This window comes from Oryctolagus cuniculus, chromosome 1, assembly GCF_051225735.1.
Source record: "Oryctolagus cuniculus isolate XC-2025 breed Fujian yellow rabbit chromosome 1, ASM5122573v1, whole genome shotgun sequence".
Taxonomy (NCBI): domain Eukaryota; kingdom Metazoa; phylum Chordata; class Mammalia; order Lagomorpha; family Leporidae; genus Oryctolagus; species Oryctolagus cuniculus.
Genome location: NC_142867.1, coordinates 92014782 through 92039101, shown reverse-complemented (window position 1 = coordinate 92039101; position 24320 = coordinate 92014782). Strand labels below are relative to the sequence as shown.

Below are 24320 nucleotides of genomic sequence, written 5' to 3'. Positions count from 1 at the left end.
GGCAGCAGTTCTAGTCCCAGCTGTTCTACTTCTGATCCAGCTCTCTGCTATGGCCTGGGAAAGCAGTGGAAGGTGGCCCAACTCCTTAGGCCCCTGCACCCACATGGTAGACTTGGAAGAATCTCCTGGCTCTTGGCTTCAGGTTGGCGCAGCTCCAGCCATTGAGACCGATTGAGGAGCGAACCAGCAGATGGAAGACCTCTCTCTCTGCCTCTCTTTTCTGTATAACTCTGACGTTCAAATAAATAAATAAATCTTAAAAAAATGTTTTAGTGTTTCTTTGGGAGCCTCATATTTTCTCGCTTATTTTTTATTTTTGGATTTTTGCTTTGTTCCTCAGCCTTTGTAGACTTCTTTTCTCTCTGGTTAAATCTATGGTTTGCAAGTGTGCAAGGTACCCACTGGATTCAGCTCCAGTCGCTTCTCAGTTGTGCTGGGCAGGTTACAGGCTCCCTTATTTGTCTTTTCCTCTTCCCTCCTGTTTCTGGGCAACCAGCCCCTTGCAGCTGACATAGGAAAGGGGGCAACTGCTCCCTGCCTGTATCCAACACTGGTGTCATCTCTCCCCATGCTGGCTGCAGATCTCTGCTGTAGTGGTGATAGGGGAAGGGAGAGAGATGTAGGGGAAGGGAAAGAGATGTAGGGGAAGGGAGAGAGATGTAGGGGAAGGGAGACAGATGCACGGCTTTTTTTTTTCCACCAGTAGCGAATCTGTGTAGAACTCCAGTAGCAGTTTACTAAGCTTTCCCTCCAGATGTATCAGCTGTTCTGAGGGCCTCTGGAACCTTCTCTGACTTGGCTTGCTAGGGTGGGCATCCTCCTCACCAATCCAAATCAGCGGATCTTATGCTTTGTTTTTGTTTTCCAGCATGGGTCTGGACCACCCCCACTACTCTGGGGGCATCTTTCACTGTGGTTCTCCTGCAGTCTTATCCTGTTGCTATTCCATCATCTTGGTACTGCTTTCCTAGGCCATAGCAGAGAGCTGGATTGGAAGTGGAGCACCAGAACTTGAACCAGCACCCAAATGGGATGCCAACACTGTAGGCAGTGGCTCTACCTGCTACACCATAATTCTGGCCCCCTTTTTTTCTGTTTTGCTTGGCCACCAACATTATATGAGGGGAGGATGCTGTGACAGGTGGTGTGACACAGCAGCCTAAGCCACTGCTTGCAATGCTGCCATCCCATATTGGAGTACTGATTGCAGTGCTGGGTGTTTTTCTGATCCAGATCCCTACTTATTCACCTGGGAAGGCATTGGAAGACAGCCCAAAGACTTGGTCACTAACGCTCCTGCTGGAGACCCAGATGTAGTTACTGCTTCCTCTATGTTTTGGCCATTTGGGGAATGAACCAGTGGGAGGAATCTCTCCCTCTCTTTCAAATAAATAAATACATTAAATTTTTTTAAAAAAATAAAAAGGATTCTCAGATCCTCTAAATTGGTGTTGTAGAGCAGGATGTAGGCACTCTAAAGGGTATCCCTAGATACTCATTTAAAGCACATGAGTAGAATGAAATCCAAGTACCTGAACAAAAAACCTTTGAGATTTTGGTAGCATCATTCTAGAATTCATTAATACTTTTATATTTTAGAGAACATAGTTTTCAAAAGTTTTATTTTGAAGAATTTTAAACATGTTGGTAAAAAGAAGGTTTAAAAGAAACTTGTGAACATTTTAAGGAAAATTTCCACATTGGAGAACTAAGGAAGCACTGTAAGATTTCCTGTGATTTGATTCTATTATTATTTTTATTTTCTGAGAGGTGGAGAGAGCTAGAGAGTCAGAGTGAGATTACTTCCATCTGCTGGTTCTCTTCCCAAATGTCTGCAGTGGATCTGAGTTAGTGCTAAAGCCAGGATCAGGATTGCAGCCCAGTTCTCTCATGTGGTGGCAGGAACACAACCACTTGAGCAGTCTGTTATCAGTTGCCTCTCAGGGTTTACATCAGCAGGAAGCTGGAGTCAGGAGGCATAGTTTGGTTACTCATGCAGACCCTCTGTCCTGGGACATGGATATTGTAAATGGCATCTTAACAGTTAGGACAAACAACTACCACTGATGGTTTTCTGTGTAGATAAGTTCCAAGTGGAATTACATATAAACAGCCTCTATTCTGTAAAATTTCTTTTATTATTGGAAAGCAGTCTTTGAAGTTTTCTTACCGGTTCTAATTTCAAGACAAAACAGCCCATATTCAACTGAATGTAAGATCCTGGGGCCAGCATCTTGGCACAGGGAGTTAAGCCAGTCCTGCTTGTGATGCTGGGATCTAACAGGAGTCCTGTTTACAGTTCTGGCTGCTCCACTTCTGATCCAGCTCCCTGCTAATGCACCTGGGAAAGCAGTAAAAGGTGGTCCAAGTACTTGAGCCCCTGCCAGCCATAGGGGAGACCCACATAAAGCTTTAGGCTCCGACCTGCCCCAGCTCTAGCTATCGTGGCCATTTGGGGAATGAAAATGGTGGAAAAAAGATTCTCTCTCTCTCTTTCTCACTCTCTCTCTCTCTCTCTCTCTCTCTGTGTCTCTCCTTCTCTCTGTAACACTGCATTTAAAATAAATCTTTATTTCACTTTTTGTTTGCTAGTATTCTTTGCTATGGGTTTGTATACATATGTATATATAGTTCTTAAAACCTTTTTATTTATACAAAGAAAACAAATATTATATTTCATATGTACAGTTTTAAGAGAATAATGATGCTTTCCCCATACCTTTCCTTCCTCCTTCTTCCTTCTTTTTCTTTTAACTTTTACAATGACATACATTCAGTTTACTTTATGATCACAGACTTAATCCTCCATTAAATAAAGAATTTGACAAGTAGTAGGTAAAAAAATTGCTGCTCCCCAGTGGTATCGACAAGGGCTATAAACAGTAATCAAATCTCAAAATGTCAGTTCCACTCATATACATTATATTTTTGTACATGGTATATTAGTTAACATCAATTAAGGAAAATATATTTGTCCTTTTGGTACTGGCTTATTTCAATAAGCATAATGCTCTCCAGTAGCAACTATTTTGTTGTGAAAGACAGGATTTCATTCCTTTTTATGTCTGAATAGTATTCCATCATCTATCTATCTATATCACAATTTCTTTATTTAAGATTTATTTATATATTTGAAAGTCAGTTACAGAGAGAAAGGAAGAGACACAGAGAGGGATACATGGCTTGGGGATGGGTCAGGCCAAAGCCAGGAGCTAGAAGCGTCTTCCAGTTCTCCCATGAGGGTAGCAGGAGACAAAAGTACTTGGACCATCTTCTGTTGCTTTTCCCAGGCCATTTGCAAGGAGCTGGGAACAGCTGGAACTCATACTGGCTCCCATATGAGATGCCAGCATTGTAGGCAGCGGCCTTACCTGCTGCACCACAATGCTGACCTTATACCACACTTTCTTTATCTAGTCTTCAGCTGATGGACATCTGGGTTGATTCCATATCTTAGTTATTGTGAGTTGAGCTGCTATAGGCATGGGAGTATAGATAACTTTCAAATGCTGATTTGATTTCATTCAGGTAAATTACCAGGAGTGGAATGACTTGGTCATAAGGTAGATCTACTTTCTGATTTCTGAAGAACGTCCATTTGGTCTTCTATAGTTTACAATCTCACCAGCAGTGTATTAGTGTACCTTTTTCACCACATCCTTCCCAGCACTTGTAATATTTTAAATTTTTGGATGATAACTGTTTTAACTGGAGTGAGGTGAAGTCTCATCGTGGTTTTTATTTGCATTTCCCTGATGGCCAGTGACCCTGAGCATCTTTTCATGTGTTTGTTGGCCATTTGTATTTCACCCTTTGAAAAAATAGCTGTTCATTTTCTTAGTCCATTTCTTAACTGGGTGGCTTGTTTTGTTGTTGAGTTTCTTGAGCTCTTTATATATCCATGTATTTTTGTCTTTATTCCCTGTACTTCTGGGATCGTATTCAAGTTTTTGCCTATGTCAGTGACTTGCTGTGTTTCCCCTATGTTTTCATCTAGTAATTTGATGTTTTCAGGTCTTAGATTTAGATCCCTGGTCCATTGTGAGTTGGTTTGTTTGTATAATGTGTAAGCTAGGGGTCTTGTTTTATACTTCTGCATGTGGAGATCCAATATTCCTAACACCATTTGTTGAAGAGACTGTCTTTTCTCTAGGGAGTGATTTTAGCTCATTTTTCAGAGATTAGTTGGTTATAAGTATGTTGATTAATTTTTGAGATCTCTGGTCTGTTCCATTGGTCGACATGTCCATTCATGTGCTAGTGCCATGCTGTTTTGATTATAACTGCCCAGTAATATCTTTTTTTATTAAAAATATGTATTTATTTGAAAGGCAGAGCTACAGAGAGGCAAAGAGAGAGAGAGAGGAAGGTCTTCGATCTGCTGGTTCACTCCCCAGATGGCCGCCAATGGCTAGTCTGAGTTGATTCAAAGCCAGGAGCCAGGAGCTTCTTTCTCGTCTCCAATGTGGGTGTAGGGCCCAAGGATTTAGGCCACCTTCTACTGCTTTCCTGATATTTTGATTGGAATGGCATTGAATCTGTGAGTCGCTTTGGGTAGTATGGACATTTTGATTATATTAATTCTTCTAATCCATAAACATGGAAGATTTTTTTCTTTTTTTGTGCCTTCTGTTTCTTTCCTTAATATTTTGTAATTTTTCATTGTAGAGTTCTGTAACATCCTTGGTTAGATTTATCCCAAGCTATTGAACTTTTTTGTAGCCATTATGTATTGGACTGATCTTATAAGTTCTTCCTCAATCATGGCATTGTCTGTGTATACAAAGATTATTGATTTTTGTGTGTTAATTTTATATCCTGTAACTTTATCAGACTTTCTTATGAGTTCCAGTAGTTTCTTAATTGAGTCTTTTGTTTCCCCTCTGTATAGGATCATCTCAGCTGCAAACAGGGATAATTTGACTTCCTCTTCTCCCATTTATGTCCCTTTGATTTCCTTTTCTTGTCTAATGGCACTAGTTAAAACTTGTAGAACTATATTGACTAGCAATGGTGAGATTGAGCATCCTTGTCTGGTTCCGGATATTAATGGAAATGCTCCCAGCTTTTCCCTGTTCAATATGATGGCTATTGTGGGCTTCTCAAATATTGCCTTGATTATGTTGAGGTATTTTCTTTCTTTACTAATTTTGCTTAAGGTTTTTTCATGAAAGAATTTTGTATTTTATCAAATCCTTTAAAAAGAGTTAAGATCCTCCTTTTCTCACCCTACCACTGATTTTTATGTGTAATAACACACAAAAAAAGCATTATGGTTCATTGTGGTTTAATAGTAATGTTATGCTGAGATGAGTAAACAAAATCTTACTGATATAAAAGGAACTAAGTCTTCCATTGCTGCACTCAGGCAGTGTATTTTGTTTTCAGGATCACAGTGTTTGATTGGATTGTCTGTTCTATTTGGCTTGAAGTTCCTAATTACATGCAGATGATCAGTGGAACCCATGCTCTTTAATTTCCTTTCAAGTTAGTGACACACAGTTATTATCTCTGTAGTCAGTGTTGTGGAGTCTACTGATTTTAATTGTTTCCCTTAATTTATAAAATAATATTTTCATGATATGAAGGGATTTTACTTAATATCTCAAAACGCTTCTGGTGTATGAGTTCTATAATTCTTGATAAAAGCATAAAATTTGTATAATCATAAATCTAATAAAGTACTTCCTTGAGTTCAAAGAAACACATATTTACTTAAAATCCAACTATATCAATTTAATTAATACAAACCAAGTTTTTAATTAAGCAGCCCTTTTCTTCCTCATTTGGCTACTGATAAATGTCATGAGCATGTTAACTTATCAAAACAAGTTTGCATGCATGGTTAGCAGGTTAAACTCTGCTTCTAAATTTCATCCCGAGTAATACCACTTCCATAAACAGATCATGTGATTAACACTTTGCTCCATAAGCTACAAATGCTAATTATTTTAGGGCATATTGAAATATAGACTAATGTCTCTTTTCATCTTAAACTTTGGAAATATTCTTGTAAGCATTCTCAATGAGCAAAATATAGTGTGCTACTTTATTTTAAGCCTGCTTGCTTATCAAAGAAGTCTAAGTGTCATAGTTTAAACAACATTCTCTAACCAGCACTCAATGAAATAGGAAGAAATCATTTACTCATTTGCTTTTTTCCCTAAAATATTTCCAATTTGTATTACAATGACTGTTTACATGGCTCACTGAATAATATGGCTTTATTACAGGTCTGGAATAGGGCTTAATGGCTTTTCCGTAACTAATTTGGAAAGAAAGGTGCAGAAAAATGGAAAGAAGGAAGGAAGGTTGTTTATAACTGTCAAGGTGAACGTCAAGAGAGACATTTAAAAAGCAGTTATTTGTCTACCTAAATTGAAGTATGTAATACATAAATATTTCCATGAAGTGAATATCTTTTAGAATCAGTTTATATAAGGAGTTAAATTTAAATAGTTTCCAAATGAAAAGAAGTACCAATGATGTTTCCTAAAAAGTTCATATAATGCTCTTGTTTTTATCGATTGGCTACATAAGGTGGCATGTACACATTGTGAAAGTGCTCTCGAGGGAATGAGAAAGATCTGTACTTGAGTCCTGGTTCTAAAATTATAGCAACTTCACTGAAAAAAAATTTCTTTAACCTTCTGTCCTTCAGTTGTCTCAGGAAGATAATAACAGAACCTTCCTTTAAATGTTGTTTTCCTAATTATTTATCACAGCACCTGGAAATAAAATTAATGCATATTATGGAATGTTATTATCTACTTAGATTTGAAAAAGGGAAAGTGGTGAAATCTTCTGTCACAAACACTATGAGTTCAATGTGAGTCTACATAGATGTAATCTTGAATTACAATATTCTTTTTATACATTTGAATAATACTGTTTAGAGGTTCCAGAGGAATTATGTCTTTTGTTTGGGCACAGCTTGTTTTCATTTGGAAATCCTGTCAATATGCAGTTTTTGTTTGAAAAAGAGATTGCTGGGATGTTTCAGGAAATGTTAAAATTTCTCTGCTTAATGAACTTTCTTATAGGCAGGAAAAGTCGAGAACACAAGAGGTGAATACATACAATAAATGAATGCATGTTTTTTACCTCAGCTCAATCTCTTTAAAGGAAATAAAAACATAGAATTGATAATCATGAATGCTATTTGTCTATGAATATGGTAAAAAAGAAGGAAAAAGCAAGAAGATGGTGGGCAGGGAGAGATTACTCGGAGGCATTATCTTTGGAGTAAAGTCTGAGTTAGAATTCCAGTTCTGTCAGTCATTTATCAGGTGACCTTGTGAAAGTTTTAAGACTGTGTAATTTAGCTTTATTGTCTGTAACCTTAGGATGAACAGTCCTGTGGAAGAGTGCTTTGGAGGGCTGATGTGAAAATTAAAGAATCTACTAAAGGGCAAGGGCTTAGCACGGAACCTGTTGGGGACTAGGAAGATAGGACTGGTCTGACCTGAGTCTTTCACATCCATTTCCTCATTACCCCATACTTCTCATGCTCAGGTCGTCTACTTCTGTTGTGTGTTCTTCATTCTTCTTTCTTTGGAACCTCTGAAGTGCAGGGAAGCTATTTGTCAGAAAGCAACCTGCCCCCAAATTAAACTGGGAAGCCTTCAGAGAGGCATTTGTCAAAACTATCATTTGCTTCTGGAATAAAATACCTATTTTTTTGCATATGCTTTGTAGAAAAGACTTGTCTTTACCAAAGTGGTTCCGTGAGTTAAGCAAACTGTCTACTATATGAGCCATATTCTAATCTTTTTTCCCTGATAATTGAGATTTGGTTTTAGGGGTCTGTTTCTTGCTATAATTTTTGTCTTCTCTTAATCTTAGGATAATTTTCTTGATTTAATATAATTAAATTACTTATTGTGTTGAAGAAAACCATGAGGTTCATTTAATAGTATTTTCTTTTATGTTTTCCCAATTATTCAAACTGAATGCTTTATACTTTCTGTATAACATTTTCATAGAAGCATAGCCTGAATAGATCTTTTAAAACAAAACAGCTTTATTCGTTTTCTTGGTACACAATAGTGCATGACTGTTGATTTTCTGCCTGGCCTCAGGAAATAATTCTGCTTATATCCCATTTGGCCTAGCAATCAAAGTCCCATTAAATGCTATTTACCAAGCCAATCCACATATTTCCAGAGAAAACCTATGTATGCTTATCTTATATTACAATAGTATTTTACTGTGTCTTTTCCATAATTCTGAATCTAAGTAAGTCAATTTCCTAAATAGCTATCATGGACAAGAACTATGAAGAAATAAATGTGAAAAAGCAAGATCTTCTCAGTATTCAGAAAATAATGTGAAATTAAGGAAATTGTAATAGGAAATTAAATGACTGTTTTCTGAATTTGGAATGAGTCCTGTATAATCTCAGATTCTAAAGTAAGTTTGGCCAGAGAAAAACCATAGACTTATTAAGAAATATGGAAACTGATTTTATGATCTGTTCTCATTACCTCTGTCAGCTTATACATATTGGGTTAGAGAGCAAAGGATGCTGTCTTGGGACATTTCTGTTTAAGAAGATGGAGATGTCTTGGCATGTCCCTCCAGTCCCAGCTGTCAATAGAGAAGTGGGTGTCATTTCCCCATCAAGTTAAATAAAGAGAGGAAAAGACAGCCAAGCTGGATGTAACTGAGCTTCAGAGTTTAGTAGGATACCCTAGTCTCAAGCCATGCTACTAGAACAGAGGCCAAACTAGTTCACAAGAATACCCTACATTTTCAGAATTTGGCAGAAGTGGAATGTGAAACTGTCATTGTAGGTCAAGTGAACATTAGGGAAGGTAGGTTTGAACATCTTTGTTGGAATCACACCCAAAAAGTTGTCTGTTCAAGCTAGGGTGTCTCCAAAGAACCTGCTGCCTCCCACACAAGAATAAAGTAGACTGTGGACAAATGCCATCATGTGGGATATCCAAAACCCATATGAGAACCACACATTGCACCACCTGGATAGATGTTTTCACCTTCTTGGCTGGCCTGGGAACAGTTGCCAACAGAGCAACAGTTAGAAGGCAGGGGAGGAAGTGGAGAAGAGAGAAAAGAGACAGGTCACAGCTCTTGGATCAGGCCTGTGCAGACTGGAAGGAGAGAGCATGAAATTTAATGTGATGTTACTTCTTCTTTATTTAAATTAAACTGAAAGTTCTTAAAACCGCAAAATGAGACAATCTTAGTAGCTGAAAGCCCTTAGAACACAGTTGGGGCTGAGGCTGAAGATCAGTTGGCAAATATTCAGAGAACAATTGTGGGAGAAGACTCAAAACTATTTTATGTTTAAACTCTACAGTAGAGTTTATAGATATGTTTACCCTGATTGACCATTATGCAGTGTACACATGTATAGAAATATCACATGACACCCCAGAAATATCGAGTTTATATGTGTTTGTGAAAAATATGTTTTTTAAACCAGACATAGAACTATAATGTAGTGCAGAGAATGTAAAGACTAGGAAAGTTTTCATCTGACTGTCTACTTGATATACCCATTTGATGGAGCACTGATCTCTTAAATGTAGAAACAAGATTTTTCCTTGTATGCCTGCAATATGTGTTTGACATTTTCCATTTTAGACTTAAAAGTGAATGATAGGCAGAATTAATGTACTAAGCAAATGGAGAATTGTTTAAATTTGGAAAAAATATTTTAAGCATTATCTTCCATCCAGCATTTCGTTTTCTCTACTTTTGCCCTGCTGTGTATAAGAACCAAACAAATGACTACATGGAGGAGCAATATCAACATTCACTTACAAACTGATTATTTGTTAGAGAAGAATGAAACAGCAGCAAGGGAAGGCCATCCACACAGTGGACAAGGAGATGTAGAGGAGATGCATGCTCTGTACTGTGTGTCACACTGACTATAAATTGTTCTCATGACTGTCAAGCTATGCAGGCAGGCCAAGGAGGGGTGTGAGGGCCCTTGACCTGCAATGGAGACGTCTCCTGGGAGGGGCATCTTGGAGATGCAGAACTGTGAGCCAACCAGAAGCTGGATGTTTCTTATTATAGCAATGCAAATATTTTTAATTTGAAAGTGTTTCCCCCTTATGAAAAGTTAATTATACTGGATTACTATTGCATAAATTACCATTTAATAAAATACTAACTTATTTAAATTAATGACAATGGTGATAGTAATAATGATAAAATAGTTAATTATATTGAGATTTTTACTACAAGCCATGCAGAATTCTGAGTTTTTTACATGTATTATCTTCCTTAACACAACAATCAGAAGTAGTTTGTGATATTATCCCCATTTTATAAATGTGAAAATCAGAGCCTTAGATGATCATGCTTATGTTCAAATTGCTAGGAAATTACATAGTAAAGCACTAATCCTGATCTTGTAATTACTGGTAAAAGTTTGTCTATCTGTATTATATATAGTTCATTAAAATTTGAAATAATAAAATTAAAAATATTAAGATTTTATTTTGCATATAATAGAAATTTTATACTAAAGAGAAGATAAAACCTTTCTGACAAATTATGTTGTTAGTTCTATTTTCTCTCCATTTCATTTATTTTTCAAAAATACTTATTTTACTTATTTGAAAGGCAGTTACAAAGAGAGGCAGGGACAGAGAGAACGATCTTCTATATACTGGTTCATTCCCCAAATGGCCATAATGGCCAGGGATGGGCCAGGCCAAAGCCAGGAGACAGGAGATTCATCTGAGTCTCCCACATGCATGCAGGATGAAAGCTCTTGGACATCTTCCACTGCCTTTCCAGGCTCATTAGCAGGGAGATGGATCGGAAGCCGAACAGCCAGGACTTGAACTGGTCCCAAATGAAATAGTGATGTTGCAAGCAGCAGGTTAATGCACTATGCCACAATACTGGCCCCTCACTTATCTTTTAATAGTTTATTATGAATAGAATACAAAAATTCAATTAAACAAATAAATTTCTGTTCTGTATTCATTCTATATATTTTTACATTCCGATATATGTATATGTGTTTATTTCAGATTAATTTCCTAAAAATGTACATATTTCTTTTGAGTGCTACATTTTAAAATATTTACATTATCCTATCCCAAACTTATGTATTGTTTTGATGATGACACATTTTGAAAAGGAAAGTTTTATCTACCTAATCAATTAAACTTGCAAGAAAATTGCACTATAAATATATATGTATTAAAAAATATGTATTTGTATTACTATTTTAGCATTCTACCACTAAGAAGTTGAACTTAAGTAATTTATCTTGACTACCATGAGTGTTTGGATGACCAGAAAATTCAAAATATACCCTAGAAGAAAACTGCAATGAAAGATTTTTTTTTTTTTTTGCATGTGGAAAATAAACATTTCTGAGGTGGAATTTCGTCAGAATTTCAGATATTCAAGTAAATAAGAGCATTGTAAAGAGGCATAAAACGTTCAGCTCAACCTTGTTGATGCGAGGCCTTTTCTCTCAGGAACAGCCCTGTCAATTTCCCAAGTTTAGTTGGTCCATTAGAACAGGCTCATCTTTTAAAATAGAGGCTATGTGCTTAATAGCAGCAGAGTACGTCGCTTGAGAGGGTTTCTCAGGATATTGGTGTCCCTTTTAATCTGTGCTGCCTGACAAAACAGGCACAAAACTGAACACTTGGTTCAACACCATTAGTAGCTCTAGCCCTCTGTGATACCAGGTACAAGAAGCAGTACAAGCCTTCCTCAACTCACTTTCAGAGAAGAGTACTTCCTGCATTTTTCATGCTATTTCTCTTCGCTTCCATAAGATTTTAATGGACTAAAGTATGTCATGTATATAGAACTCTTGATAAAATGGAGACACAACCAGTGCATGGCTGAATTAACTACAGAAACGGACAAAGACGTCTTTGAATGCAATTAGTCATCTGAGTAGAATTTAGCTTGAAATGTAAAAGTGGTTTTCTAAAATGCTTTTTAATAGTGCAAGGAGATTTGTATTATAAGAAGTTTAAAAGAATTACTCATTTTAAATGGATTATTTATTTTTTGATATGAATATTTATAGAGAACCTGTGATTTAGGCAGTAATCTTTGTCTTTGTTTAAACATAATTAACAATATGCAAAGTAAGGCAGTGCTTTTTAAAATTATGTGAGCGTAAGTATTACTATTGGCAGTCATTTCAATATCTGCATATTGCATACATAAAATGAGGAAGGACTAACCTGTTCTGCTCTTAATTAATGAACACCTGTACACAATGAAAGCATGGTTGATTTAATGGATGCCTGAAAACCCAATCAGGCAATTAATCTTCAATTTAAAACTCACTATTGAAAAGGTAAGAGGAAGAACAACGTGTAATAGGCAAAGTACAAAAGCAGAAAAGTTGAATTTTCTGTAGATGAATCTTTCCAAACATTTATGCTATTTTATATTTTATTTTCTTGGTTATTTAATTTTCATGTGGAAAATGTCTGAATATCTATGTAGGATTATTTCGACTTAATGAAATAAATTGACCATTTTGGAAATTCTTTAAAAAAAAAACCAAAAGCATGTTTTAGAGACAGAATCACCTCCCAAGTGTAGTTTATTTTAATAATTATAAGATTTGCTTAATTTATTATAAGTAAAAATCATATTTAGTCCCAATTGATAATTGTGATACAAAATGGCTGCAATTCTGTCTCCTCAATATACCTATGTTTCTGACCCATGTACTGATATGGGCAGAGGTGTACAAAGGAAAGGAAAAGAATATTCCCTTTTAAAAAAGGACTAGATGCCAGCACCGCCGCTCACTCAGCTAATCCTCCACGTGCGGTGCCGGCACCCCGGGTTATAGTCCTGGTTGGGGCGCCAGATTCTGTCCTGATTGTTCCTCTTCCAGTCCAGCTCTCTGCTGTGGCAGGGAGGGCAGTGGAGGATGGCCCAAGTGCTTGGGCCCTGCACCCACATGGGAGACCAGGAGGAAGCACCTGGCTCCTGGCTTTGGATGGGTGCAGCGCGACGGCTGTAGCGGCCATTTGGGGCGTGAACCAACGGAAGGAAGACCTTTCTCTCTGTCTTTCTCTCTCACTGTCTAACTCTGCCTGTCAAAAAAAGAAAAAAAAAAGGACTTGTTCTTGTTGAGTACCTGCGTCAGACCCTGTTAGAGGGTCCAATTAGAGAACTGTCAACAAAACAAAAATCTTCATTCTTGGTGCATTTTTATTTGAAATTTACACATTAGTGAATAAAAAACTTAAAAATTTTTTTTCTCCTGATATCTGATGCCCATTCCCACTCTCCCTGCAACATTCCTATATTTTTTTACATTATTCTTGTTGCCATTATTGTTTTTGTTCCCCTAAGCAAGTCTCTTACCAGATACTTTCTTTACACAAAGTTTTAGACAAATAGAAACATAAAAGATAGATCTCAATAAGACATTGTCCGAAGTAACAGAAAATTTACCAAAATTCCTTTATTCTCCTGTTCTTTCCAGGGGATATGCAAAGTATCTTAAAATCTGTTTTTAACAAGCTATTAATTCCTTTGATGTGGTTATTAGAAACATATTTTCAGAGGTACTTATTATAAAAGACCAGAAGAATTCTATGTTTCTGAAGTCTGGGAGCAGATGGTAGTTATTTTACACAAAGACCTCAAGAAGGCAGGGGGTCAAAGAAGACCGTATTTGTCTTTGAAAACTGTAATTTATAATGGGTTTAGTGGTGAAGAGCAACATAACAGACTTCTAGGAAAGTAGCCTGTAATTAAGTGAAAATGTTATGACTGGAGGAAAGGGTGAGCTGATGTATTCTGAATTTTATGGATATGCTTATTCAATGAGTATATAATTAGATGAATAAATTAACTGCTTTAATTTCATGGTAACTTGAAGATTGGTACAAGGGTTGGGAGAAACTGGAAGTATCTAGACACCTGTATTTTTGCAAGGAAAGAGAGAAGTCCTGAATGAGTAAAATGAAATAATTGCTTTAAAGGGCATGATTTTATGATGTCTAGGTAAATGAATCAGGACACATTATGCTAAGACAAGCAGTGAAGCAACCATGGTTAATTCAACTTGCATTTAAAGTGATTAGTGTCATATAAAATAAAATTCTAAGTCTCAAAATTCTTACCTGCCTCATTTGTGCGTATCATTCGAGATGGCGTACTTGGATCTCCTGTCCCAATGGGATTTGTGGCCACCACTCGAAATTCATATTCCACCCAGGGATTTAAGTCCACTGCCATGGCTGATTCCATGTCTCCTGTTATTATTTCTGGAACTATAAACATGAAGATTTCATACCATTAGGGTGTTACAACACATGCTACAAATAGCCATCAAGGGCATAGCAGCTACTGACAGAATCAGCAGCTGATTGTATCCTTTATAACATACAATCATGACATCACTGCCCATGTTATTTGCAAAATGAAAATCAATTTTCAGGAAGTGAGTATGTATAAACATCAGAGTCTCTTGGGGATACGTGGAATTATTCCATCTCATTTTTACACACAACTTGTCATTGTATAATTTGCCACTTTCTACAATAAAAATTATGTTCTTAACCTCTCAGCCCCTGATAAGCCAAGAATTACTTTAATCAGAGTTTTTCTTTAATTTCTAGAGATATTTCTTAAACAGTTTGCCCCTCTCAGTTTTGACAAAGCTGTTCAATCCCTCAAAGTTAAAAGCTGAAAATTCAAAACCTACTACTAAAGACTATCATTTGTGGGCTCTATGGAAATTCTGAACTCTCTATGGAGTGGCTTGGGTACTACATCTAGATTGTTACCACAGCATAATTGTCACTGTTGTCAATACAGTTACCACATAGGAACATATCTTTTGTATAACCATGTGTGTTCTTTTTGAGACTCCTTTTTTATTCATTCATCTCTACTGTCTAGGAAATCTATTTTTTTAAATTTATTTATTTGAAAGGCAGAGTTAATGAGAGAGAGGTCTTCATCTGCTGGTTCACTCACTCCCCCAAGAGGTTGAAGCTGCCAGGGTTGGGGCAGCCTGGAGTCAGGAGCCTGGAACTCCATCTGGATCTCCCACATGGATGTCAGAACCAGCACCCATATGGGACACCAGCATTGCAGGAAGAGGCTTAATCCACTGCGCCACAGTGCCAGCCCCTAGGGAATCTTTCTAGAAGAATGTTTGTCACAGGGGTGAAAGGAGAGATGTAGAGAACCTCCTTTAGGATATGTAAAGATTCCCTGGATTTTTGTTAGTTCTGGGATGCTTTGTAAGCTGGGAGCCGAGACTGGGTGGCAGAACTCTGGGTGTGATACATCAATTCATATTTACTGTGGCAGGGTGGAATTACATCATCTTGGGTTTCCCATGGAAGTCTATTCTGAGTTGTGTCAAAAGAACATTGCTGGGGCTGGCACTGTGGCCTGGCGGGTAAAGTTGCAGTCTGCAGTGCCGGCATCCCATATGGGTGCTGGTTTGAGTCCTGGCTGCTCCGCCTTCCAGTCCAGCTTGCTGCTATGGCCTGGGAAAGCAGCAGAACATGGTCCAAGTCTTGGGCCCCTGCACCAGCGTGGGAGACCCAGAAGAAGCTCCTGGCTCTTGGCTTTGGATCAGCCCAACTTTGGCCATTATGGCCATTGGAGAGTGAGCCAATGGATGGAAGATTGACTCTCTCTGTCTCTGTGTGTCTCTCTCTCTACCTCTCCTTCTGTGTATCTCTAGCTTTCAAATAAATATATCTTTTTTTAAAAAAAAGAACATTGCCTAATTAACAGCCCTGTGAATGGTAAATTGTCAGATCATGGGCAGTGTAGGCTGCCTGACAAATCTCTCAGCACAGTAGGCATTGCCTTTTTTATTTTTTATTTATTTTTTTATTTTTAAGCTGTGACACGAGGACAGGAGAACAAAATTTGTCCCCTCGTGCTATACTGGCACCTGAGAAAAATCTCTGGAGTCTAAGACATAGCAGGAAGTGCCATTGGTGAGTTTATTTTTTGATGAAATGCTGAGCTATCCTACCAGACATAGATGTCAAGAAGAGGTTCCCAGCATTCAGCCCTCTCCAGCTTCCAACCTATAGCAGATGACCAATACTTGTCGTGGCTCCACACAGGATTCTTCTCACTGTCTCATTTGCTTGTACTTGTGTCCGTCACCTCGGACATCTCTACATATCTGGGCCATCCCTCATATCTTCTTTTCAAATCAACACGAAATTCTGCAGATTTTCTCACCCATCTAGCTTGTATCTCTTTGTAATTCTTGAAGTGCTTCTAACTGTGACTTTTAGAATTCATGATATACTATGAGCCAGATCTTTGTATTCAATCTCCTCTCTGAATATTCCTCTAAATTTTCAGTCTAATGCAAACTGAGGGGTGGCCTTCTGAAGACCTTAGGGAGAAGGATCAGTGCTCTTCTTTCCCTACAGCTGTCTAATGAATGTTTGCCTTTGGTGTTTAGTCAGGGGCATGCAGTTACTTTTTCCTGTGAAAATAAAGAGCAAAGCTCTCTTTGTGGCTTTGATTTGTATATTCTTTTTTTTTTTTTTTTTTTGACAGAGTTAGACAGTGAGAGAGAGAAAAACAGATAAAGGTCTTCCTTCCGTTGGTTCACCCTCCCCCTCCCCAAAATGGCCGCTACAGCCCGTGTGCTGCACCCATCCAAAGCCAGGAGCCAGGTGCTTCCTCCTGGTCTCCCATGTGGGTGCAGGGCCCAAGCACTTGGGCCATCCTCCACTGCCCTCCCTGCCACAGCAGAGAGCTGGACTGGAAGAGGAGCAACCAGGACAGAACCAGTGCCCCAACTGGGACTAGAACCCAGTGTGCCGGTGCCGCAGGCAGAGGATTAGCCTAGTGGGCCACGGCGGCGACCTTTGTATATTCTTGATTAATAGTATTGAGCACTTTTTCATGGCCATTTGTATGCCTTTAAGAGATACCTTTTTATATCTACTGCCTTCCCTCAGAGTCTCTATTTTTTAAAAATAAAGATTTATTTTATTTATTTGCAAGGCAGAGTTAAGAGAGAGAGAGGGAGAGTGAGCTATTTTCCATCTGCTGCTTACTCTCAAATGGCTTCAACAGTAAGGGCTGGGCCAGGCTAAAGCCAGGAGCCTGGGACTCAATCTGAGTCTTCCCTGTTAGTGCCAGAGCCCAAGTCTTTGGGTATCTTCAGCTGTTTTCCCAGGTGCATTAGCCGGGAGCTGGATTGGAAGTGGAGCAGCCAGGACTTGAACTGGGATCTATATGGCATTCAGGCGTTGCAGGCGGTGGCTTAATTCACTGTGCCATAACTCCGGTTGCCTGGTTTCTCTATAGGCAGACTTCCTCAGAGAAGTTTTTGCTATTTGCCTATCATCTCCAAATATCTTCCATTCTGTCCTGAAACTGCTCCAATCAGGGTCTTAACTCCAGCTTTCTACCTGCTCTCCTACCCGCTCCAGCTGAAATTACAAATGTTCTCTGTTATTAAAGCCTTATGATCAGCTGTTTATTTCTCATCTTATTTGAGCTATCATCATCATTTGATGAAGTTTATCACTCTCTTCCCTTTCAAACACTTTTTAAAACTCCCATCTCTGTCTTATCTGAGTACATATTAGTCTCCATTTCTGATTTCTTCTTATTTTCCAGAAGGAATATAGTTCTACTCCTTCCCTTTTTCTTAAACTGTAGTGATCTTGTGTAGTCTCATGGCTTTAAACACCCTCTAGATTTTGATGATCACAATACTTTCAGCCATGAACCTTCCCTAGACTCCAAACTCTTATGTCCAGTGGCCTGCTAGGTCTTTCTTTCTGAATAAGTTCGTGCATTATTCTTATTCCAGAAGTTATAGTTGTTGTTTTACAGATATGGTAGTACCTTCCTGGAATCCTTTACCCTGTTGCCTCTAATTCATAAGTAAATGATGGTATCTACAACTTCAAAATACCAGGGGCCTCAAAAACTTCATAAAATGTGTATCATAAAAAAATCCATGCATGCCTTTCAAAAAATTTTACACCAAAGTAAATTTATACTTTAATTCATTTTTCCAAAAACCTTCTGAAGTGCCCTCATATGTTAATTTTTCCTGTTCCTTTTGCAACACAATTTCTTCAAAGAGTTGTCTCTGTTAATTTTTCTCCCATTCTTTCTTGAATCCATTCCTGTCAGATGTTGATGCCTAACACACCACTAAAACTGTTACTGTGAAGGTCACCAACGACCTTTGTGTGCTAAAATCTGATTAATTCTCAGTCATCATTTTATTCGATGTCTCAACATTTGACACAGTGTTTTACTCTTTCTTCCTTCATGGACTTTATTCCTCCGTCTTCTGGAGCATCACATTCTTCTTCTTCTCCTTTTACCTTGCTGATTGCTTCCCTTCTTTTTTGGCTGATTTCCCTTCACAGCTTACTGTTGTCGTGGTCCAGGACACGATTTTCATACTCCCCTCTGATTTGTACTTATTGTCTTCAGGTTGCCACACAGTTTTATGGTTTTAAATACAATTTACATGTTGATAATTCCTACTCTATAACTTCATTAGCCTCCTATATACAAATGTCTACTTGAAATCCACATTTGGATGTCCGTTAGATCTATCAAACTTAATATGTCTGAAGATGAGCTTCTTATCCCACTTCCTCCCCAGTCTGTTCTAGTCATACATGTCCTTCATGCCAGTTAAGAGTAACTCTGTGTCAGTATACAGTAACCTACCATGAGTTGGTAAGGCCAAATATTTTTTACTTATCTTTGCATTATTTTTCACTTACTTTGTTTTCATTCACAATGTCAGGCAATATTGTGGGTTCTATCTGCAAAATATTATCAAATTCTGACCATTTTTATGACCTCTACTTTTATAGCTCTTAGGCATCAACACCTTTCAATGACAATAATTTCCAGACTGTTTAGTGACTCTCCACCTGTCCCTCCCAGAGTGTATTTCCAATACAGCTTGAATGGATATGTTGAGAGATGACTTAGAACATCAGTCTCTAGTGTCCATTATTCTCAGGATGAAATCCCAAGTCCTTTAAGACTTTGGTCCTGCCAATGTCGCTCCAAACTCATCTTCTACCATTGTCCTCTAAAGTCATTCCACCCAGTGCCTCTCTGGTCTTCTAGTGCTCCTGAATGTAACACTTCAGATACTTTTGCATGGTTGCTCCTTTTACCTGGCCACTTCCTCCTACATATTGTTGTTGCTAAACTACATTTCCTTCAAAGTTCACTCAAACGTGTCTGCTTACTCTAAGTCAAATCGCAACCTGCCTATTTATGTGCAGAATTATATCCTGAAATGCATATGTTGAAATTCTAATCTCTAAAATGGCTATATTTAGATGGGGCCTGTAGTTAAGTAATTTAGGTTGAACAAAGTCATTGGATAGACATCAGATATTAGTGTCTTCGTAACAAGAGACACTAGAGTGATCTCTCTCACCATCCTCTAAGAAGGCAGTTGTCTCCCTAAAAATAGAGTACTTGCAAGGAAACAAATCCACTAGCACCTTGATCCTGTAATTTCCAACCTCCAGACTATATGCAAATAAACATCAGTTGTTTAACTCACCCAGCTGATGATATTTTGCTATGACAACCCAAACTAACATATAGCCCCTGCCACATTACTTTTGAGCCCTGGACTCTACATGATGACTCCTTCCCCAGCAACACACATCAACTTGTAAGATACTAAACAATTATTTTTTCCTGTTCACTATTTGTACATATACATTAGAATAAGATCTTCACAAGGGCATGGTTATTATTTTCATCAGTGTGTATCAAGTGCCTAGACTACTATCTGGTAGATGATTAATGATTTTTTTGTTGAAAGAATGAAAATATGGTTCAATTTTCCTGTTTTGATCAGTATTGCTGAAGTTAATTGTTGTTTGTTGATGTAATTATTGCAGGCTTTCTTTTGCTTACAAGAGGCTGGGAAGGGATTAAAGAGGCCTGGGGAAATCTTGATAAATGGGAAAAAAGTTATAGCTGGATAGGAAGAAGAAGTTCTGGATTCTGTTGCACAGGAAGGTAACTATAGAAAATGTACTACATTTTTCTATTTTAAAAAAGAATAAAGGATTTTGAGTATTTTCTTCATAAAGAATGTTAACTGTATAAGGAGATATATTTACCTGGTTGGAAACTGCACAGTGTATAAAGCTATCTAAACACCACGTTGTACCCCTAAATATGTAGAACTTTTATATGTTGAAAATTTTTAAATAAAAATTAAAAATGCATATTTATGTTAAAAACAAATGCATATAATTAATCTTCTTACAAGGCTACACATATTTACTTGGTCATAGTTATAGGTTGTAAAGATTCCTTCCTCAAGCTCACATCATCTCCAACATCCTTAATTAGGACTTCTATTTAAAGTAAAAAAAGGCACATTTGGGAATTCTAAATTCATTGTTTATTTTTTAAACTTTTTATTAATCTAAAGAAAACAGATTTAATGAATTTCTTGGATATAACCAGGAAAATAATCATAATTTCCTCTCTTCCTTCCTCATTCCTACCTCCTTCCTTTTTTTCCCTTTAAATTTCATTGTTTCTTATAAGGACCATAAAATAATTGCAAAAGCGTGAATTAAAGATATTATTTAATATGAAATAACATGTAATAGAAAATTAGAAACTTTTAAAAATGAAATTGATCATTTTATTTGAAATGAAGTATTATTTAGATTAATGGAGGGTTTTTTTTTTCCAAAGCAAGTATTTTTTAAACATTTGCAGGCATCACTCTCACTCTTTGAACAATTTTTTTTTCTAGAATATGGGGGAAATTTTGTTTTAAGGAAAATAGCAACCAGAGTGGAAGCCCTCATATTGACTCAGGGAAAGAATTTTACTTAAACGTTTGCCCTACTAAATCCTATCCAATAATTTAATTAATAAAACACTAAATAAACCTGTTCAATTGATACATTTAATTAATTGATCAGTCTGAGGAAACACACCTACAGAGAGAAGACATATCCAATGTTATAGGAACATTTAAGAAACTTAGTGAAGTAAACAAAGACCAATCAGTTTTATGATTATAGGTGACTTGATATTCCTAAGTAGATGTAGTAAAAAAAACTCAATCACCAAATGCTATCCAATACTACGATGAAGAAAGTCAAGAATATAAATCAATAGCAAATTATTTGAATAGAAAAGGGGTCTATAAGAAAAAAATAATTTAGTTGTTATGGATCTTTAAGAAGTATATTATTATGCTGGCACCGTTGCTCAATAGGCTAATCCTCTGCCTTGCGGCGCCGCCACACCAGGTTCTAGTCCTGGTCGGCGCGCCGGATTCTGTCGCAGTAGCCCCTCTTCCAGGCCAGCTCTCTGCTGTGGACAGGGAGTGCAGTGGAGGATGGCCCAAGTGCTTGGGCCCTGCACCCCATGGGAGACCAGGATAAGTACCTGGCTCCTACCATCGGATCAGCGTGGTGCGCCGGTCGCAGCACGCTGGCCGTGGCGGCCATTGGAGGGTGAACCAACGGCAAAAGGATGACCTTTCTCTCTGTCTCTCTCTCTCACTGTCCACTCTGCCAGTCAAAAAAAAAATTATATTATTCCCATTCCCATTTGAATCTCATTTGCAAGAAGCAGTATTCATCAATTAATTATAAAGTGTTCCCAGCTAGAAGGCCCTTGTGCAGCTCTTTAGACCAGTTGTTAAAAACTAGAACTCTCTGTGATTTATATTCATTTTGGTGTATATAGGAATTTTAAGCTGCACCTAATACAGGGCTTGGGAAAAGGAGTAAGTTGAAGGGACATTTTCTGAAGTCCCAGAATGATGAAGGCTGCACAAAATTGATCAGTATAGAAATCTATTTCTGAAAAAAAAAACCATACATTTTATAAATGTAGCACAATGTTAGGGCTTTTAAATGAAGTATTTGCTGAACTGAATTTAAAATTTTTAAAAAACTCTTAACTAAAAAATGTTTCTAACTTTCATATCATATTAGAAAGATAGATGCAGCTTTATAGTTCAGACTTCTAAACAAATAAGCAAAATCATTTAATTCAAACACCTAAGCCTTCTATAAACACATACACACATCTGTACATATACATATGTGTCTATAATATATATAAACAAAAGGTAGAAACAGGTGAACACAGAAAGCAAACCAAAGGCTGGAATCAGAATAAATGTAATTAGGGCACATGGAAACAGATGATGGAAGATACCATGTCCTGGTGTGTCCTGGGCATGGGATGAGTAAAGTTACATACAAGGCTCTTCAGACCACTCATGGAAAAATAGAAAAGTTTATTTTGGTATAAATTTTTTAAAATCCATGCATGATTTTTAAAAATCATATGCAGTCTCCATGAACTTTTAAAACACACTCTGTATGTATGAATTTCAAAATTTTTTGCACCCAAATAAATTAGTCTTTTCAATCCATTTTCCATGAACTTTTTATATTTCGCTTGAATATGCGTATGACAACATATCTGCAAGGAAACCTGCCAAAGAAGTAAGTTGTATGGGTACCCTGGCAAGAGCAATCAGCCTGTCAGCAGGAGCAGGTGTAGGTGCTGCATAACCCTTGATCTGAACGTGACACCGCTTTCTGGCTGCAGAGCCTAAGGTTTGTGCTCTCACATTAAGGATAAGATGAAAGTATTGGTGGATGTTAGCTATAAGAATTGTTGAGTAGGGTGGCTTGTGTGGTTTGAATTTGTGCCTTTCTGTATTTTCTAAATCCTGATATTTCCCCAACTTCCGGGTTCTGCAAAGGTATCACAGGGTTATAATGGAGCCAAGAAAGAGGCTAATATCTACAACTGCATACATTTCAAAATAAATATGTACACATGCATATAATGATATAGTGCAGTCTAAGTTAATGCAGGGGTCTAAATATCAAGAAAATCTGAACTGTATTATGTATGAGATAAATATATTTGCTCTCCTCACATTTGTATACTTTTATACAAAAATAAGTTTCTGTTCAAATTTTATTGACCTGAGCAATAAAATGGACCACTCCACTCCTACAATATTTTGGTTAAGTTTTACGGTTGCTGCACACAAATGTCTTACTGATTTGTACATTTCATTTCTAAACTGGTGAATCAATTTTAAAAATAAATTGAAAGCACAAATTTAAAATCGACTCTTCTGAAGATTTTATTTTCTAGGCTTATTGTACACTTCAAATAAGTGTCTAATAATTATGTAGGGAGTTGGATTTTATATATTTCTTCTGGACAGCCATATGTGGAAAGAGGTAACTTCAGTTATAACTTGAAGTGAAAACTATTAGGATAAAATTTTTATTTTTATGTTTTTTAACTTTTTATTTCAGAATATGTTTAAGTTTACAGAACAAAAATTGTGAAGTAGTATAAACAATTTCAATATATAACACACTCCTATTCCCCTATTATTAACAACTCATAATATATTTGCCACAATTAATAAGCTCCCTTGTCTTCCTCCTTGTTATTATCCAAACTCCTCCTATCATTTTAGAAGCAGGTAAAAATGATACTCTTTTAAACAATGAAACTTTATATTAGATTTTCTTTTTCTAAAGAAAGCAGTTGTGTTTTACTCTAGAAAGTAGTAGTTAGCACAAGAAATTGGAGTACTGGAGCAGTTCTAGATCCTGGTGGTCTTGGTGGCTCCTTGAATATGTATAAGAACACTTGATAACTATGTCTATGTAAGTTGTCATCACTTGGAGAAGCTTTGGGACAGGTCAGCAAGAACTCTCCACTACTTCGCAAAATTTTGCACTTTTTTGTGAATCTAAAGTTAATTAAAACAGAAAAGGAACCAACATGATTTGGTCCTTTTTGGAAATATAAAAGAGAGGAAATATTCTCCAATTCATATCAAGAAACAAACAGTGGTCAACACTGTAATAGCAGACTGCTTCTAGAATTCCAAAAATATCCTGTTGTGATGTAAGCGACTTTGAGTAGAGCCGATGAGATAGTAAGCTGCTCTGGTCATATCTGATGTCGCCGTAGCATCTCTCACCTGTTTTCACTGTTTGCCAGCCCAGGGAGAATGGGCTGCGAGCCTGGAGGTTGTAGGAGGTGACGGGGCTGTGGTTGTCAGCTGCTGGGCTCCAGGAGAGTGTGGCCGTGCTTTCGGTGATTTCCTCCACAATCACCACCCCTGGGGGACCAGGGGGACCTATAGGAAAGGCAATGGTAAAGTTCAGTACAACTCGTTATGAGGAACGATGAGAAATTGTATTTCCAATGGGGATCCCATCAAACTATGTAATCATCTTAATGAAATATGTATTTAGTAATGAATATTGACATCAAAAAGTTATGGGATACAAGTTGCTTTCTAAGAT

The 24320-nt window shown here is 37.3% G+C and overlaps 1 protein-coding gene across 2 annotated transcripts in view; it reads right to left on the bottom strand.

The window, feature by feature from the left end:
* The window catches only part of CNTN5 (contactin 5), a 1376886-nt gene that overhangs the window by 67056 nt on the left and 1285510 nt on the right, over window positions 1-24320 (bottom strand). Inside the window, exons 17-18 of one of the 2 annotated variants that reach the window (XM_051820359.3) lie at window positions 23993-24151; window positions 14109-14258 (exon numbers count right to left, since the gene is read on the bottom strand). In XM_051820359.3, the coding sequence (XP_051676319.2) occupies window positions 14109-14258; window positions 23993-24151 (309 nt within the window). Of the gene's footprint in view, window positions 1-14108; window positions 14259-23992; window positions 24152-24320 lie in introns of those variants that run through there. The other variant, XM_089312106.1, reaches the window with a different exon arrangement.